Below are 19,879 nucleotides of genomic sequence, written 5' to 3'. Positions count from 1 at the left end.
GTCGCAGGGTCCAGACATAAACATTGGCTGGGTCTGGACGGCACATATCCATATTATTTGGCCGGACAACTCCTTTACGTTGGGTTATTCTCTGGCTTAATCCCGACATTCTCCCATTGATTGGATATTAATGGCATATAATGGGTCCGTGCCTTAAATATCTCTGGTCCGTACACACCATTTATCAACTTTGATAAGGTTTTTGTCTTTCCAGAGTGCCTGAAGATTGAAGCTCAGCTTTGCTCATTGGAGGACAACTGTATGGCTGTAGACCTGTATCTTACAACTTCAGATTCAGTGGTAAGGATATGTCGTTAAAAAAATACATAAAGGGGTCTTCAGCTTTCCAGAATGCCCTAAGCTGCTATGTTCTGACACAGGCATCTCTAGTCGCTGCATTTCCAAAACCCGATCTGCATTGTAAACCGTAGACTTCCCATGATTTCTCCCATAGCCCTAAACATGGTGGCCGTCACGTTATTTACCCACGTATGCCTCCTAGTCCAGCTGTATGCTCTTCTACAACAACAGTGCTCAGACTCCATGGTGCAATTAATATCCAACTCTGTGCAGAAGAAGTTACAGGGATCTTAATTAACAGCTGCCAGAAGGAGAAGGACATTGACTTAGACCTTTTCTAGGGGCTTTATTTAGGGAGAGGGAGAATTAAACTGAACCTACTGGAAATTATATTACATCTACCAGAGGGGTTAGAAGTCTGCTCCCTGTAGAAGAGCCGGCAGTATGGGAGGCAGTCATGTCTGCTCCCTGTAGAAGAGCCAGCAGTATGGGGAGGCAGTCGTGTCTGCTCCCTGTAGAAGAGCCGGCAGTATGGGAGGCAGTCGTGTCTTCTCCCTGTAGAAGAGCCGGCAGTATGGGAGGCAGTCGTGCCTGCTCCCTGTAGAAGAGCCGGCAGTATGGGAGGTAGTCGTGTAGGAAAGTCAGGTAAGAGCCGGCAGTATGGGAGGCAGTCGTGTCTGCTCCCTGTAGAAGAGCCGGCAGTATGGGGAGGCAGTCGTGTCTGCTTCCTGTAGCTGTAGAAGAGCCGGCAGTATGGGAGGCAGTCGTGTCTTCTCCCTGCAGAAGAGCCGGCAGTATGGGAGGCAGTCATGTCTGCTCCCTGTAGAAGAGCCGGCAGTATGGGAGGCAGTCATGTCTGCTCCCTGTAGAAGAGCCAGCAGTATGGGGAGGCAGTCGTGTCTGCTCCCTGTAGAAGAGCCGGCAGTATGGGGAGGCAGTCGTGTCTGCTCCCTGTAGAAGAGCCGGCAGTATGAGGGGCAGTCATGTCTGCTCCCTGTAGAAGAGCCGGCAGTATGGGAAGGCAGTCGTGTCTGCTCCCTGTAGAAGAGCCGGCAGTATGGGGAGGCAGTCGTGTCTGCTCCCTGTAGAAGAGCCGGCAGTATGGGGAGGCAGTCGTGTCTTCTCCCTGTAGAAGAGCCGGCAGTATGGGGAGGCAGTTGTGTCTGCTCCCTGTAGAAGAGCCGGCAGTATGGGAGGCAGTCGTGTCTGCTCCCTGTAGAAGAGCCGGCAGTATGGGAGGCAGTCGTGTCTGCTCCCTGTAGAAGAGCCGGCAGTATGGGGAGGCAGTCGTGTCTGCTCCCTGTAGAAAAGCCGGCAGTATGGGAGGCAGTCGTGTCTGCTCCCTGTAGAAGAGCCGGCAGTATGGGGAGGCAGTCGTGTCTGCTCCCTGTAGAAAAGCCGGCAGTATGGGAGGCAGTCGTGTCTGCTCCCTGTAGAAGAGCCGGCAGTATGGGAGGCAGTCGTGTCTGCTCCCTGTAGAAGAGCCGGCAGTATGGGAGGCAGTCGTGTCTGCTCCCTGTAGAAGAGCCGGCAGTATGGGGAGGCAGTCGTGTCTACTCCCTATAGAAGAGCCGACAGTATGGGGAGGCAGTCGTGTGTGCTCCCTGTAGAAGAGCTGACAGTATGGGGAGGCAGTCGTGTCTGCTCCCTGTAGAAGAGCCGGCAGTATGGGGGGGCAGTCGTGTCTGCTCCCTGTAGAAGAGCCGGCAGTATGGGAGGCAGTCGTGTCTGCTCCCTGTAGAAGAGCCGGCAGTATGGGGGGGCAGTCGTGTCTGCTCCCTATAGAAGAGCTGGCAGTATGGGAGGCAGTCGTGTCTGCTCCCTGTAGAAGAGCCGGCAGTATGGGGGGCAGTCGTGTCTGCTCCCTGTAGAAGAGACGGCAGTATGGGGGGCAGTCGTGTCTGCTCCCTGCAGAAGAGCCGGCAGTATGGGAGGCAGTCGTGTCTGCTCCCTGCAGAAGAGCCGGCAGTATGGGGAGGCAGTCGTGTCTGCTCCCTGTAGAAGAGCCGGCAGTATGGGAGGCAGTCGTGTCTGCTCCCTATAGAAGAGCCGGCAGTATGGGAGGCAGTCGTGTCTGCTCCCTATAGAAGAGCCGGCAGTATGGGGAGACAGTCGTGTCTGCTCCCTATAGAAGATCCGGCAGTATGGGAGGCAGTCGTGTCTGCTCCCTATAGAAGATCCGGCAGTATGGGAGGCAGTCGTGTCTGCTCCCTATAGAAGAGCCGGCAGTATGGGAGGCAGTCGTGTCTGCTCCCTGTAGAAGAGCCGGCAGTATGGGAGGCAGTCGTGTCTGCTCCCTGTAGAAGAGCCGGCAGTATGGGGAGGCAGTCGTGTCTGCTCCCTGTAGAAGAGCCGGCAGTATGGGAGGCAGTCGTGTCTGCTCCCTGTAGAAGAGCCGGCAGTATGGGAGGCAGTCGTGTCTGCTCCCTGTAGAAGAGCCGGCAGTATGGGAGGCAGTCGTGTCTGCTCCCTGTAGAAGAGCCGGCAGTATGGGGAGGCAGTCGTGTCTGCTCCCTATAGAAGAGCCGACAGTATGGGGAGGCAGTCGTGTGTGCTCCCTGTAGAAGAGCTGACAGTATGGGGAGGCAGTCGTGTCTGCTCCCTGTAGAAGAGCCGGCAGTATGGGGGGGCAGTCGTGTCTGCTCCCTGTAGAAGAGCCGGCAGTATGGGGGGCAGTCGTGTCTGCTCCCTGTAGAAGAGCCGGCAGTATGGGGGGGCAGTCGTGTCTGCTCCCTATAGAAGAGCTGGCAGTATGGGAGGCAGTCGTGTCTGCTCCCTGTAGAAGAGCCGGCAGTATGGGGGGCAGTCGTGTCTGCTCCCTGTAGAAGAGACGGCAGTATGGGGGGCAGTCGTGTCTGCTCCCTGCAGAAGAGCCGGCAGTATGGGAGGCAGTCGTGTCTGCTCCCTGCAGAAGAGCTGGCAGTATGGGGAGGCAGTCGTGTCTGCTCCCTGTAGAAGAGCCGGCAGTATGGGGGAGGCAGTCGTGTCTGCTCCCTATAGAAGAGCCGGCAGTATGGGGGAGGCAGTCGTGTCTGCTCCCTATAGAAGAGCCGGCAGTATGGGGGAGGCAGTCGTGTCTGCTCCCTATAGAAGAGCCGGCAGTATGGGGGAGGCAGTCGTGTTTGCTCCCTATAGAAGAGCCGGCAGTATGGGGGAGGCAGTCGTGTTTGCTCCCTATAGAAGAGCCGGCAGCATAGGGGAGGCAGTCGTGTAGGACAGTCAGGTTATCACCGTCTTGCGAGTTCTGGATGGATTTGCCATATACTCGTCCGAGCCTATAATAGGGTGTAAAGGTAAGGAGTGGGGTTATCAAAGCACAGCAGATAAGGAGATATTGAGATTTTGCAGCCCCTGTAATAGATCTGTTTCCATCACAATCCATTATCACTCACCATATGACTTCTCTGTCTGCATAATCACAGATCTGCGCCAATGACGATCTAGTGGCCAAAAAGTACGCCTGCTACGAAAACGGAACCGGGAACTGCCAGGTCGTGTCCTCACCCCGGACTCCGCAGAACGGGCACACCGCTATCCCTCTTACAGAAAAGCCACCTTTGCTGGTGCCCGGGGCAGGCATCATCCCGGGGGAAACATTGCAGCCAAACTGCAGCGCCTTAAATTGGGCGACAGGTAAGAAAAGATAATTTCCTAATCTCTTATTTTGTCTTTTTTTTTTCATCCTGCCATTGAATTGGCTTATTTGTGTAGCTAAGGATTGAGTACCTTGGATTGTAGTCGGGTGGGGGTCTTAACGATTGAGCCCTCCGATACGCTAAAGCGTGGCCGCCTTAAGCTGCAAATAGGAATCTTCCCATTTGCTTGACAGCAAGCGGAGATCTTGTGTCGAGAAATCGAAACGGAAAAGAAAACTAAAATACCCGAACTTTTGATTATACTTTATTTACATATAAAAATTAAAGCACCATGAACCTAATTTGTTCACTTCTTTTCTATTTTGTAGATGTGGCTAAGAAAATCGCTGCCCAGAAAAGGTTTGGATTCTGTTCTTTTTTTTTTTCCCCCCCGCATGCCTTTTTCATTACTACCTAACAGTAATTGGATACTATTTAAAGGGATTGTCCACTACTGGATAACCTCTTTTGAATGTATCCATCTGCAGCAGAAGAGGGTCTCCCACCCCACAGACCCCGGCGATGGGCATCCTCACTCAGGGCCGGTGTCAGCAGCGGGACAAGTGCCGGACTGCTGGGGGGCCACTCCCCTACGGCAGTGATCAGTTCTGTGGTCCCCAGACCGAGTTATGGGGACCGCAGTTCTCAGGCCGCATTTTCCTGGCTGTCGGCCCTGCACTTGTTCCTAGTATTCACTGCTGAACGCTGGGAACAAGTGTATAGAAGCACATCTGGGGGCGCAGCTAGAGCGCCGTGTGCTTCTGTCTCACAGATGCAGAGGGAACGGAGAAAGTTTACCAGGCAGTGGGCTCAGATCTGTATGTGCACCCCGCTTCCCCCCTAGCCGTATGTGCCCCCCCCCCCCCCCCCCGAGCTGTATGGGCCACCCTCCCAGAGCTGTATGGGCCACCCTCCCAGAGCTGTATGGGCCGCCCCCCCCCACCACCAGAGTTGTATGGGCCGCCCCCCCCCCACCACCAGAGTTGTATGGGCTCCCCCCCCCCCCCGAGCTGTATGGGCCGACCCCTTCCTCGCCAGAGCTGTATGGGCTGCCCCCCAGAGCTGTATGGGCCCCCCCCCACCAGAGTTGTATGGGCCGCCCTTCCCCCCCAGAGGTGTATGGCCCCCCCCCCCGAGCTGTATGGGCCGACCCCCCCCCCACCAGAGTTGTATGGGCCGCCCTTCCCCCCCCCTGCACCCCACCCCAGAGCTGTATGGGCCGCCCCCCCCCCCCCAGAGTTGTTTGGGCCCCCCTCACCTCCCGAGCTTTATGGGAGCCCCCCATCCTCCAGAGCAGTATGAGTCACCCTCCCCCTCCAGAGCAGCATGGGCCCGCCACCCAGTAACGTCTATGCCCCCATTAATGTGCCTGGGCCTGCAGCGATTATGTGATTATTTATTTACTTTATGTATTGAGATAGGAAAAACACTGAAACAATTGACATGTTAATTCTTTGGTGCAGATTTTCTCTGCACAGAAAAACATCTGCTACATGTGCACAGACTTTGCTAGGATGCATTTTTCCTTGCAGTATTGATTAAAATCTTCCAAAAAAATCGCATTAAAAAAAGCAGCGTCTGCACACAGCCGAACAAAGCTTTCTTTCTCCATCGTTTCATTGGGGGACACAGGACCATGGGTTATGCTGCTGTCACTAGGAGGCTGACACTAAGTAAACAGAAAAAGTTAGCTCCTCCCCAGCAGTATAACCCCTGAGCCAGAGGCGGACTCAATCAGTTTTTTGCTTAGTGTCGTAGGAGGCTGATGTGGGCCGACTGGGCCCTCTTCAGCCACTTGATTTTTTGCGTATATTTTTTCTTTTTTCTCGGCGGCGCTCGTCGCTCTCATCTGTTGGAATTCTCTTTTTCTGCAGGTATCGTGTCTCTACCTCAGCCCTCGCAGCCTGTGTGGGTACCACTCCCCTGGGTCGCAGAAGCTTGAGTTGTCGGGCCCTCTCCCCCGTCCAATTCCACGGTACCACTCCCGGGTTGGCACGCTGGGCTAATCCTTCCTGGGCACCTCCTATTCACCCTGCGGTATCACCCCAAAGGGTGCAAGGGGCATACAGCAGGGACTGGACCTCACAGCGCGTCTGGATGATGATGGGGCCCGCAGCGCTGCTTCACTACAGGGGCTCCCTGCCCCCACCGGGTCCACCTCCCTGCCTGCCTGCCTGCCTGCCTCATCCTTCTGCGGTCCGCAGCCGGCACACTGGCAGAGGCTACGCCGCCGACCAGGTAGGACACCCCCTCCTACCTTCTCCCAGGCGGTTACAAAATATAGGCCCCGGTCCGGGCCTACTCACCGGGCGCCCCGGCCACGTCCTCTCCCAGCGCTGGAATCCACCCTGACGGCCGGTGCACGGATGTCGCTGCCGCGCCGCCGCCCCCACAGGTAGAACCGCCGGTTTCTACATAACCCGGCGCTGGCTGCTTCTTTTTAGGCTCCGGCCTGGGCCGCATCGGGCGACAGAGCGCACGCACTGCCGCCGGTCTTCGCAGCTGCGCTGCAGCCACCGGGCAGCCGGCCGGTACCCTCCATGCTCCGGCGCCTTCAAAATTTAGGCCCCGGCTTCGGCCTTGTCCCCGGCGTCCTAGGCCCGCCTCCTGCCGCAGCGCGATTGGCCGCCGGCCGCTCGGTCTACACCCTCCTCCCAGCCCCAGGCATCACAGGAGGGGGCGGTGGAGGTTTTTTCCCGCTCTCCTCGGCCCCCCCCCCCCCTCCCAGCATCCATTTGAAAAAAAAAAAAAAAAAAAAAGTGACTGATTATAGCAGTCTCCCTAGTCTGCGGATTGCTGAGGCTACAGCAACCCTCATATGGAGGAAAAGTAGCCAACATTAGCCACGTTCTCTGAACGGTAGTGGTTGTTTTCTGTTTCTTTTGTCATGGGCTCAGTTTACTTCAATATGTAAAGGTAGACATACATGTATATATATGTATATTAACTCTTACGGGCACAATACAGGTTGAGAATTTAATTAAAAATTATGGGATTTGTTTGATTCAATGGGAATTTTTTCTGCATTTTTTCTGCAGCATAATGTCTGAACCTGTTTTTTCTTGGATCATGACTCATTGTTTGAGATCCTGCAGGTGCTTTTTTATGTACATATATATATATATATATATATATATAGATATAGGTATATTAACTCTAACGAGCTCTTATTCGGGTTCTTGGTTTGCATAAGAGGTACAGTGGGTTTAGGGCTGTTCTCTCAGTTATGAATTCCCCCGAACGTTGTCATTAGTACTTCCAGCTTCCGCGGGCCCTGGCACTGCACGCACCGGTATCCCGCACCGGCAGGCGGGTTGGCGCCCTCTCTCTCTCTCAGTCCCCGCATACCCGTGCTGACGTCCCTGGGGTGAGTGCGCATGCGCTGCGCCCCCGGGCTGTCGCTCTGCCGTAACCACCCGCAAGACTGGCGCATTCCCCCCGGTGAGTTGGGTCCCGTACTAAGGATCCTTTCCTCTGCCCAAGGCGGACCCGCCAGGTCTCGTCTTCTGCGCCCCCAAGGTTCACCTTACTCCCCAGGTCCAGACTGCCTCTCCTCTAGTAGTCTTTCGACCTCTCGGGAATGGCCCAGGCGTTTCCACCTCTGCTGGACTTCGAGCAGGAGTACCGGGATGTTTGGCACATGACTAATAGCCGGGTAAGGATAGTGAGTCAAGCCTTAAAGGTACGAACAGTCCTTCTCTACGTGCACGCACCGGGGGAGGTGAGTCCCGTACCAGGGACATCACCCGCTGCTCGAAGCGTACCCGCCAGGTCTCGCCTTCGGCGCCTCCCCCTGGTTTTTCCTTCATTCCCAGGTCCAAGCTCCCGATCGTCCAGAAGCTTTCCGACCTCTCTGGGGATGACCCAGACGTACCACCTCTGCTGGATTCCGAGCAAGCGCCGAGGTTCGGCGCATGACGGTTAGCCTGGAAGATACGGTGAGTCAGGCCATATGGCCACGGATAGTTCTCTTCTCCTCTCTGAGCACACAGGTCTCCGTTGAGACCTTTCTAGAGGACCCATGATGTTTGTCAGTGGACATCCAATAGTTCGCAGAGCTACTGCTCCTTCACAGACATCAGCCAGACTGGACGTTACCAGCGGTAAGTCTTGTTATTGTCTTTATTCATTCTCCAAGGGGCCCCGGAGAGAAGTGGCATGCCCCCCTGCGATCGACTCGCCAGGTTGCCTCTTGGCTTATCATCCCTAAGGTGACGTCTCTCAGGGACTGCACGGTCTCCCTACGCAGAGGACTACATTCCATCTCTGCCGATCAGAACTGGTTGACATCTTCGGTAAGTTCCTTCTCATCATAGCCCTGGCACTTTAACAGCCTCACGGTCTGAGCCTATAGCAGCAGTGTGACCACACGTCGAGGCCTCTGCCTCAGGAGCTGGATCGCGGAGGCGACATCTAGAGAGTCGCTGACCTTCCTTCCACCTTTAGGTGAACGTCCCTTCGGACATAGGTTAGTCCAGTGGATCCCCTAGACTACGTGAGGGTAGTGGACATCTCTCCATAGGCTACGCGAGGGAAGGGCACATCTCTTCCCAGCATCGGCACAGACGCTCAGGATCGTCGCCTTCACCGCTCGGCTCCTGTCCGTTCGAGCCGCAACCGTCAGGGCGCCGCTATTTCTCATCGTCATTTCTCGCTACTAGGGCAGCTGTTCCACCGGTTGGAGTCCTTTCAGATCCCGGCCCGGTAGATCATCCCCTTAGGCATGTTTTTCGAGACCGCCATAGGGAACTTACTCTTCACGCTGGAGTAGTTTTTCCTTCCCCGCACCAAGTTGGGTTCGATAGGTTAGTCCGCAGCGGCTGGGGGAGGTGATAGCGGTGGTACACTTACCGGTGTTCATCCTTGCCCTTTCCCTTCCTAGTGGACCAGCTTTCGTGTCCGGTCCCTGGGAAGATCCCCTCTCCGTCTCCTCTGGGGGATAGCATCAGCCATTACCAGTCTCCTATGCTAGGGTGGGCTTGTCCACTTTTCCACAGCACGATCCCGAGGAACACCCCCTATGTGTGGTCTCCCCTTCAGCATTCCAGGATTTCAGATCCATCCGGTTAGACTGGTTACGTTTTCTTCACTGGGGCGAGGTTGTTCCGGTCAGGTTCCAGTCGGACCATGCCACAGCGGTGGCGTGCATCATCCACCAGGGAGACGCAGGAAGTGTCGTGCAAAAGGAAGACGTCAGGAAGATCTTGCTCTGGGCCGGATCTCGCGCTCTCTAATCTCAGCAGTTCACATCCCTACCGTGGACGTTTGGACGGCCGTTTTTTCTTAGCAGGAGGGGCCTCGCCTAGGCAGAATGGCTCCTCAACCGGGTAGTCTCCAGCCAGATCTACGACGAGGGAAGACCTCCAGTCGTGGTCCTATTTGCCACCCGATCCAGCTTCTAGTCAGGTGACGACGCCCTCGCCCGGCTGTGAGGCCGGTTCATTTTTTTCATTTTCTTGGGCATCTGCCTACGGCTTCCCATGATCTCGAGCTCCTCAAGAGGGACCGAGGCAGAGGGTGGCTATGGAGGGGTCCAGGCGAGCATAGTTCACAGAAGTCACTCAATCCAATCGCAGAGGCCCTGGGGCGCTTTCCAGACCGTCCAGTTCTTCCGTGTCGAGCCCTCTCTGCCACCAGGACTTAGAAGCCCTAAGTTTCCCGACCTTAAGAGCGGATCCCGGGTTCTTGCTCGCACAGGCCGGTTGACAAGAAAGATGCAGACAATGTTGGAGACCGGGGAGCTGGTTCCCTCGAAAATGTATTACCACACGTGTGGCATTCCTCCGGGGGGTAAAGAGCACATTTTCTTTCCTCTCTCTTTCTCGCTCCTTTCCTGCACTACTGCCATGCTGACAGTCAGATCGGGATGCGGCTTTCTAGCGCGTTCCTCTAGGGGCCTGGTGTCGACGCGGTCATTTCAGTTCAGAGGCTTATCACTTCTCGTCCCACGACCAAGGTGTTTCACGCAGAGAAGCGTCCATCTAGCTCGGCGGCATCGCCGTCCACTAGTGACGTGGGACCTTAATCTAGCGATGGGTTCACCTCACGACTCTCGGTTTGAGCTTTTCCGAGGGCTTCTTACTCCCACATGTTTGGATAGGTGGGCTCCTCGTGACCGTCTCCTTGTCTCAAGGGCCATCAGGGCGGACAGCTCTCTCTTGTTGCCTTTGTTCCCCCCTTTTTTCCAGGTCCTCCAGTAGGGCAAATGAGGTGCCCCAGCCACTACCCTCCCTTCGGTCCAAGGCAGCCCGCCTTCCTTCCAGATAAGGTGTTTGGGGTTTCGGGTTCGGTTCTAGTACCTTCTCTCAGCCTGAAAAGAGCCTAGTCCGTTCCTGAACGGGTACGAGCCCTCAGTAGGTGTGCCCTTAGGACCGCACTTTTCGGTCTACTCCGACAGTCAGTTCATCTTTTCAGGACAGTTCCTCTTTTCATCCGGTCCCAGGAGGCGCATGCTGGCGCCCAGGGCTAAGATTTCCATAGGGATCCTTCCGTCATAGGTGAAGCCTATCGCATGGAAAACGGACCTCCGCCGTTTTTTTCTTCAGCGCTCTATTGGGAGACCCAGACGATTGGGGTATAGCTACTGCCCTCTGGAGGCCACACAAAGCACTACATTAAAAGTGCAAGGCCCCTCCCCCTCTGGCTATACCCCCCCGTGGTATCACGGGTTCTCCAGTTTTAGCTTTGTGTGCGAAGGAGGTCAGACATTCCATGCATAGCTCCACAGATTTTAGTCAGCAGTAGCTGCTGACTGTTTCGGATGGAAGAAAAGAGGACACATATAGTGTCCCCAGCATGCTCCCTTCTCACCCCTGGATGGTGTTGTAAGGTTGAGGTACCTATTGCTGGTACAGGGCTGGAGCCTGACATGCTGTTTTCCTTCCACATCCCCTTGTAGGGCTCTGTGGAAGTGGGATCCTGCCGGCCTCTCAGCTCTGATGCCGGGCTCCATCCACAGACCCATTAGAACCTGATGGAGACGGAGCAGGAGTACGATCAGGGACAGGCCCTGCATCATACAGGTACTCTGTGTCCCCGGCAGGCACAGACACACTCCGGGCTGGCTGGGTGTTGTAGTGCGCCGGGGACCGCAACGTGGAGTTGGTGTCCCTACAGATTACTGGGGGATTGTTTGTGTTTGGGAACGCAGCGCCGACCCCCTCTGGACCGGGCGGCGCTGCTGTGACTTGTGGTGCGCCGGGGATCCGCCGTCCGCGCTTTTACGGCGGCGGCGGTTATAAATTTAGTCCCCGGCTTTTTGGGCCTAGGACGCCGGCAGCTCCGTTTCGTTCCCGCCCCCACCCTGTCATTCAGGGTAGGGGAGAGACGCTGTTCGCTAGCAGCGACGAGGGCTGGAGCCTGATTTACATGCTCCAGCCCTCTCACTTGGCACAGAGGGAAGCAGGCTTCCCGCTCTTGGCCAGGAACGCCCAGGGCCCGCCCCCCTTCCTCTCTCGAGACGCCGGCAGCCATTACATGCATGCCTGGCTGGAGGAAGGACGCAAGGCTCTGGGAGACCTGGACTAGGGGCTATCTGGCGACCACACACCCGCTTTTTAAGCGGGCGGTAAGCGATTTTCTGTGCTGGTCCCTCTAGTGCCTCACTGTGTATCAGTGTACTGGGTACAGATATATAGTTATTGTATTACTTGCACTGTGAGGTGCGCTTCTGGCTGCATATCCCAGATCGCTCTGTGGAAGCAGCAACATGTCATCCTCAAAACGCAAGGCGGCCAAGGCAAAAAGGGCTGTGTATACTGCGTGTGCTGCATGTGGGGCTAATCTACCAGCAGGCTCCGATGACCCCCATTGTGTGCAATGCTCCGACCCGGTGCTGCTTCGCCAGCCGGAGTCAGGAGAGGTAGCGACCCAGGCTGAGACGCTTGTAAGTTCTGCCCCGGTGACAGGGACAGACTTTGCAGTTTTTGCAGATAATATGTCTGTATCTATGGCAAAAATCCTTGAGACCTTGCAATCTATGCATGGGGCTCAGTCTCTGGGCACGGCGAGGCCTCTGTCCTCAGGTCCCCCTTACTTGGAATGTATCCAGCCCACAGGGGGGTCCCCGGCTTCACAGGCCGAGGATTATGACTCAGATGATGGCCCCAGCCACCCTAAGCGAGCTCGCTGGGAAAGACCCTCGACGTCTTCACACTGCTCAGGGTCTCAGCGCAATCAGTCTCCCTGTGATGTGTCTGATGAGAGTGATCAGGAATCCACTCCTGGAACCCCTCTCAACCTGGATACCCCGGATGGGGATGCCATGGTAAACGACCTTATCTCAGCCATCAATAGGCTGTTGGATATTTCTCCCCCAGCCCCTTCAGCAGAAGAGGCGGCTGCGGAGCAGGAAAAGTTTCGTTTCCTTTATCCCAAGCGTAAATTGAGTGCCTTGTTAGATCACTCTGACTTCAGAGAATCAATCCAGAAGCACGACGCTCACCCAGAAAGGCGTTTCTCTAAACGATCTAAAGATACGCGTTTCCCTTTCCCCCCTGAGGTGGTCAAGCGCTGGACACAGTGTCCAAAGGTAGACCCCCCGATTTCCAAACTTGCAGCTAGATCCATAGTTGCAGTGGAGGATGGCGCTTCACTTAAAGATGCCAATGACAGACAGATGGACCTTTGGTTAAAATCTGTCTATGAAGCTATAGGCGCGTCGTTTGCTCCGGCATTCGCAGCCGTATGGGCACTCCAGGCTATTTCAGCTGGCTTAGCAAAAGTGGATGCTATCATGCATCCAGCAGTGCCGCAAGTGGCGCACCTTACCACGCAGATGTCGGCGTTTGCGTCTTACGCTATCAATGCGGTCCTAGAATCTACCAGTCGCACCTCAATGGCGTCCGCCAATTCGGTAGTTTTGCGCAGAGCCTTGTGGTTAAAGGACTGGAAAGCAGATGCTGGTTCCAAAAAATGTTTAACCAGTTTGCCTTTGTCTAGAGATAGACTGTTTGGCGAGCCATTGGCTGACATCATTAAGCAGTCCAAGGGTAAAGACTCCTCTTTACCACAACCCAGAACATCCAAACCTCAGCAGAAAAAGTGGCAGCAGAGGTTTCAGTCCTTTCGAGGTTCGGGCAAGACACCATTTACCTCGTCCAAAGGGACTCAGAGGACGCAAAGAAACTCAGATTCGTGGCGGACTCACACACGCCCCAAGAAAGCAAATGGAGGTACCGCTTCCAAAGCGGCTACCTCATGACTTCCAGCCCCCCCCCTCCGCATCGCCGGTCGGGGGCAGGCTCTCCCGCTTTTCCGGCATTTGGATGTCACAGGTCAAAGACCGGTGGGTGACGGACATTTTGTCTCGCGGGTACAGAATCGAGTTCAATTCTCGTCCTCCAGCTCGGTTCTTCAGAACCTCCCCACATCCAGACCGAGCAGATGCTCTGCTGCAGGCGGTGGATTCCCTAAAAGCGGAAGGAGTGGTTATCCCAGTCCCTCCTCAGGAACAAGGGCAAGGGTTTTACTCCAATCTCTTTGTGGTTCCAAAAAAGGACGGCTCGTTCCGTCCTGTTCTGGACCTAAAACGGCTCAACAAACATGTGCACGCCAGGAGGTTCCGGATGGAAACCCTCCGCTCTGTCATTGCCTCAATGTCCAGAGGAGACTTCCTTGCCTCAATAGACATCAAAGATGCTTATCTCCACGTGCCAATTGCTACAGAACATCAACGTTTTCTACGTTTTGTGATAGGAGACGACCATTTTCAGTTCGTAGCTCTTCCATTTGGTCTGGCGACAGCCCCACGGGTCTTCACCAAGGTCATGGCGGCGGTGGTAGCAGTCTTGCACTCTCAGGGACACTCGGTGATCCCTTACCTAGACGACTTATTGGTCAAAGCTCCCTCTCAGGAGGCATGTCAGCACAGCCTGAATGCTACGCTGGAGACTCTACAGTCTTTCGGATGGATCATCAACTTTCCAAAGTCGATCCTATCACCGACTCAGTCACTAACGTATCTTGGCATGGAGTTTCATACTCTAGCAGCGATAGTGAAGCTTCCGCTGGACAAGCAGCGGTCACTACAGACAGGGGTGCAATCTCTTCTGCAGGGCCAGTTGCATCCCTTGCGGCGCCTCATGCATTTCCTAGGGAAGATGGTGGCAGCCATGGAAGCAGTTCCCTTTGCGCAGTTTCATCTGCGCCCACTTCAATGGGACATTCTCCGCCAATGGGACGGGAAGTCAACGTCCCTGGACAGGAAAGTCTCGCTTTCCCAGACGGCCAAGGACTCTCTACAATGGTGGCTCCTTCCCACCTCATTATCTCAGGGAAGATCCTTCCTGCCTCCATCCTGGGCAGTAGTTACGACAGATGCGAGTCTGTCGGGGTGGGGAGCAGTGTTTCTCCACCACAGGGCTCAGGGGACGTGGACTCCGCAGGAGTCCACCCTTCAGATCAATGTTCTGGAAATCAGAGCAGTGTATCTTGCCCTACTGGCCTTCCAGCAGTGGCTGGAAGGAAAGCAGATCCGAATCCAATCGGACAACTCCACAGCGGTGGCATACATCAACCACCAAGGAGGGACGCGCAGTCGGCAAGCCTTCCAAGAAGTCCGGCGCATTCTAATGTGGGTGGAGGACAGAGCATCCACCATATCCGCGGTTCACATCCCAGGCGTAGAAAACTGGGAAGCAGACTTCCTCAGTCGCCAGGGCATGGACGCAGGGGAATGGTCCCTTCACCCGGACGTGTTTCAGGAAATCTGTCGCCGCTGGGGAGTGCCGGACGTCGACCTAATGGCATCCCGGCACAACAACAAGGTCCCGGCATTCATGGCGAGGTCGCGCGATCAAAGAGCTCTGGCGGCAGACGCCTTGGTTCAAGATTGGTCGCAGTTTCAGCTCCCTTACGTGTTTCCGCCTCTGGCGCTCTTGCCCAGAGTGCTACGCAAGATCAGATCCGAGTGCAGCCGCATCATACTCGTCGCTCCAAACTGGCCGAGGAGATCGTGGTATCCGGATCTGTGGCATCTCACGGTCGGTCGACCGTGGTCACTGCCAGACCGACCAGACTTACTGTCCCAAGGGCCGTTTTTCCATCAGAATTCTGCGGCCCTGAACCTGACTGTGTGGCCATTGAGTCCTGGATCCTAGCGTCTGCAGGATTATCTCAAGGAGTGATTGCCACAATGAGACAAGCTAGAAAGTCGAATTCTGCTAAGATCTACCACAGAACGTGGAAGATTTTCTTATCCTGGTGCTCGGCCCAGGGAGTGTCTCCCTGGCCATTTGCATTACCCAAGTTTCTTTCTTTCCTGCAATCGGGGTTAGAAAAGGGCTTGTCGCTCAGCTCCCTTAAAGGGCAAGTTTCGGCACTATCCGTGTTTTTTCAGAAGCGTCTAGCACGTCTTCCTAAGGTGCGCACGTTCCTGCAGGGGGTCTGTCATATTGTGCCCCCGTACAAGCGACCGTTAGATCCATGGGATCTGAACAGGGTACTAGTTGCTCTCCAGAAGCCGCCCTTCGAGCCTCTGAAGGAAGTTTCCTTTTCTCGGCTGTCGCAGAAAGTGGCGTTTCTTGTTGCCATCACATCGCTTCGGCGAGTGTCTGAGCTGGCAGCTCTGTCATCCAAGGCTCCCTTCCTGGTGTTCCACCAGGACAAGGTTGTGCTGCGCCCCATTCCGGAATTTCTTCCTAAGGTCGTATCCTCTTTTCATCTTAATCAGGATATTTCCTTGCCTTCTTTTTGCCCTCATCCGGTTCACCGGTATGAAAAGGACTTACGTTTGCTAGATCTGGTGAGAGCACTCAGAATCTACATTTCCCGCACGGCGCCCATACGCCGTTCCGATGCACTTTTTGTCCTTGTCGCTGGTCCGCGCAAGGGGTTGCAGGCTTCTAAAGCCACCCTGGCTCGATGGATCAAAGAACCAATTCTTGAAGCCTACCGTTCTGCGGGGCTTCCGGTTCCTTCAGGGCTAAAAGCCCACTCAACCAGAGCCGTGGGTGCGTCCTGGGCATTACGTCACCAGGCTTCGGCTCAACAGGTGTGCCAGGCAGCTACTTGGTCCAGTCTGCACACTTTCACCAAGCATTATCAGGTGCATACCTATGCTTCGGCGGATGCCAGCTTAGGTAGAAGAGTCCTGCAGGCGGCAGTGACACCCCCATAGGGGAGGGCTGTTTTGCAGCTCTAACATGAGGTATTTATTTACCCACCCAGGGACAGCTTTTGGACGTCCCAATCGTCTGGGTCTCCCAATAGAGCGCTGAAGAAGAAGGGAATTTTGTTACTTACCGTAAATTCCTTTTCTTCTAGCTCTTATTGGGAGACCCAGCACCCGCCCTGTTGTCCTTCGGGATGTTTTTTTGTTGTTTGCGGGTACACATGTTGTTCATGTTGAACGGTTTTTCAGTTCTCCGATGTTATTCGGAGTTAATTTGTTTAAACCAGTTATTGGCTTCCTCCTTCTTGCTTTGGCACTAAAACTGGAGAACCCGTGATACCACGGGGGGGTATAGCCAGAGGGGGAGGGGCCTTGCACTTTTAATGTAGTGCTTTGTGTGGCCTCCAGAGGGCAGTAGCTATACCCCAATCGTCTGGGTCTCCCAATAAGAGCTAGAAGAAAAGGAATTTACGGTAAGTAACAAAATTCCCTTCTTCTACCGTCCAAGGAGAGTCTCTTGGATGATTGGACTACAGACGTTGACGGACCGAGGTCTGCCGGGCCTCCTACTGGTCTAGTAGGCAGTCCTTTACTAGTTCCTATCAGGTCACACCCAAGCTTTGGCAGTGGCCAGTCTTGCCGTTATCTTTGCGGGCGGCAGTAGCACACCGGTAACCAGGTAGGTAATTGTAGGTCCGGGTCGAGCCCGACTGGAGGTAGCGGTTTCCTACCGATCTCCGATGAGGGTTCTCTTCCCACCCAGGGACTGCTTTTGGACATCCCATGGTCCTGTGTCCCCCAATGAAACGATGGAGAAAGATAGATTTTTGTGTACTCACCGTAAAATCTCTTTCTCTGAGTCTTCATTGGGGGACACAGCACCCACCCTGCTTGTGTTTTTTGGGTTACATTTTACCGGTCTGTTGCCTCAGTGGCCTTATTCCCAGGCCATTGGTCGCACGTCTATTTAGTTATAGTTTTTTCCTTGTCTTATTCAGGATTGTTTGGTTCTCCTCCTACTGCTTGTGCACTAAACTGATTGAGTCCGCCTCTGGCTCAGGGGTTATACTGCTGGGGAGGAGCTAACTTTTTCTGTTTACTTAGTGTCAGCCTCCTAGTGACAGCAGCATAACCCATGGTCCTGTGTCCCCCAATGAAGACTCAGAGAAAGAGATTTTACGGTGAGTACACAAAAATCTATCTTTATCGTTCCTATGGGAGACCCAGACATTGGGTATAAAGCTTCTGCCTCCGGAGGACACACAAAGTACTACACTCAAAAGTGTATCTCCTCCCTCTGAGCTTATACACCCCCTGGAGAACCAGATCTAGCCAGTTTATTGCTTTGTGTTCAGGAGGCATACATCCACACATGCATTCTCATCTGATTTTTCATTTTTGGAAAGAGTTTGAAGAAAAGCGGGTTCTCTGGACCCCCGGCATGTCCCTTCTCACCCCACTGTGTCGGCGGTGCTGTTAAGGTTGATTCCAAGGCGGGAGCCTTACATGCCGCGCTCCTTCACCATCCCTCTGGGCTCTGGCTTGAAGTGGGAGCCAGCACGGTTCTCCATGCTTGGCAGGAGACCGGTCTCCATCCGCAGCCCTTCAGGATCCTGCTGGACCGGAGCACCCATCCCCAGGGACTTGGAACCCTGCGTCTCAGCAAGCTAAGTACCTGAGACGTTTATATATTGGGGATCCCTGTACTTTATTGTGGTGGGAGAGTGTGCTGAGTGATTTTTATGACATTTCCGGCCGGTTCTCTGGCTGTCACCTGAGAACCGCGCCGATGGTGCCTGCGCGCCGGCCGCACCGCTCAAATTTAGGCCCCGGCTTCGCCGGAGGCCTACTTTCGGTTTCACTGCCCTCGCATATCATTCATGCAGAGGGACAGCGCGGCTCCGCCCAGCGGCCGTTCTGCACAGGGGAGGGACACTCCTCACGGGGTACATGTCTCCTCCCCTGTAGGTCTCTTTGGCCCTCCAGATCCCGCTCTCAGAGCAGGTCCCGCCCCCTCTCTTCGCTCCGGCGGCCATTTTCTCAGCGTTTTTCCCTGCGATCAGCACTGGTCTGCAGCATCCCTGCTGAGGTGCTTGGGGGTCCGGGCTTCGGGATCTGGAGGGCACACAACACCGCTCCAGCGGTCTGGTAAGCCACAACCTCTGGTTGTGGGCCTCTGTATATACTCTCTGGGGGTCATTCTGGCAGAGCCCCCACTCCAGCAGCATGTCTCACACGAGGAGCAAGGCTCCAAAGCTGTATTCAGTATGCACTGCATGTAAGCTCCTACTGCCTGAACCGAGCACCTATCCACATTGTGATGCCTGCTCTAACCTAACAATGCCTCAGCCTGGAATCGCACCCCCAGTGGTCTCTCCGGCTGCTCCGGCTCCTGTGGCTGAACCCCCGGCTTGGGTAGAATCCTTCTCTAGGTCAATCTCCCAGTCTTTTGCCGACTCCATGGGACAGCTGTCCCGGACTTTGCTGAACATGCATCAGCCCCCTTCTCAGGGCGCCTCTGCTGCTAGGGCTCTCTCAGCGGAGCTCACAGAGGATTCATCATCTGGTCCCAGACCCCGTCCTAAGAAGAGACGCAGGGCTCGCTCTCCTTCCTCGTCCCGCGGCTCTGTTTCAGAACCTGACTCGCAGGACGAGGAGGATGCCTTCACAGGGGGCTCGGATGCTACCTCCATGTGCCCCATTGATCTGTCCGAATGTGACGCAGATGTTGGTGATTTGATTGCTTCCATTAATTCTGTACTGGATCTCAATCCGCCAGTATCAGAGGAGCAACCCTCTCTGGCAGAAAAGCACCAGTTTACCTCACCTAAACGGACAAAGAGTGTGTTCTTTAACCACTCTAGTTTTCAGGCCGCTGTGACCAAGCCCAGGGCCTGCCCTGACAAACGCTTCCCAAAGCGTGGTTCTGATGACCGTTTTCCCTTTCCACCTGAGGTGGTTAAGGAGTGGGCTCATTCACCAAAGGTAGACCCTCCGGTGTCTAGACTCTCAGCCCGGACCGTTGTATCAGTGGCTGATGGCACCTCTCTTAAGGATTCCACTGACCGCCAGGTGGACCTTCTGGCCAAATCTGTGTATGAGGCGGCAGGGGCCTCGTTCTCCCCAACTTTTGCAGCAGTGTGGGCTCTCAAAGCCATCTCTGCTTCTCTAGAGGAGATGCATTCCCTCACCAGGGAATCTATGCCCGAACTGGTTACCTTAACTTCCCAAGCTTCAGCTTTTTCATCCTATGCCATGTCTGCCATGCTGGAGGCTTCTCACCGCACTGCGGTGGCTTCGGCTAATTCCCTCGCTATCCGCAGGATCTTGTGGCTTCGAGAGTGGAAGGCAGATGCTTCCTCAAAGAAGTTCCTTGCTGGGCTCCCTTTTGCTGGGTCCAGGCTATTCGGTGAACAGCTGGATGAAATTATTAAGGAAGCTACTGGCGGGAAGAGTACTTCCATGCCACAAACCAAACCCAGGAAACCTGTCCAGGGTAGGAATCAGTCGAGGTTTCGTTCCTTTCGTTCCTCCAACTGGTCGTCCTCTAAGCCCTCGGCCTCGTCCACTAACTCAGCCAAGGACCAAAAATCCAACTGGCGCACAAAAGCGCGTCCACAGAAGACCGCAGGAGCTGCTGCCACTAAGGCAGCCTCCTCGTGACTATCTGTCCGCGCCAGCAACGTCCTTAGTCGGTGGCAGGCTCTCCCACTTTGGCGACGTGTGGTTTCAACACGTCTCCGATCAGTGGGTGCGGGATATCATCTCCCACGGCTACAGGATAGAATTCTCTTCCAGCCCGCCAAACAGATTTTTTCTGTCAACTCCCCCC

The 19,879-nt window shown here is 54.9% G+C and overlaps 1 protein-coding gene across 1 annotated transcript in view; it reads left to right on the top strand.

Annotated features, from left to right (window-relative positions):
• The window catches only part of LOC142254805 (uncharacterized), a 238,389-nt gene that overhangs the window by 45,247 nt on the left and 173,263 nt on the right, over positions 1-19,879 (top strand). Inside the window, exons 8-10 of the mRNA XM_075326121.1 lie at positions 215-300; positions 3,723-3,933; positions 4,265-4,295. Coding sequence (XP_075182236.1) covers positions 215-300; positions 3,723-3,933; positions 4,265-4,295 — 328 coding nt within the window. The remainder of the gene's footprint in view (positions 1-214; positions 301-3,722; positions 3,934-4,264; positions 4,296-19,879) is intronic.

This window comes from Anomaloglossus baeobatrachus, chromosome 10 (genome assembly GCF_048569485.1).
Source record: "Anomaloglossus baeobatrachus isolate aAnoBae1 chromosome 10, aAnoBae1.hap1, whole genome shotgun sequence".
Classification (NCBI taxonomy): Eukaryota; Metazoa; Chordata; class Amphibia; order Anura; family Aromobatidae; genus Anomaloglossus; species Anomaloglossus baeobatrachus.
The sequence above is the reverse complement of the archived record's forward strand: the minus strand, read 5'-3'. Positions and strand labels throughout refer to the sequence as shown.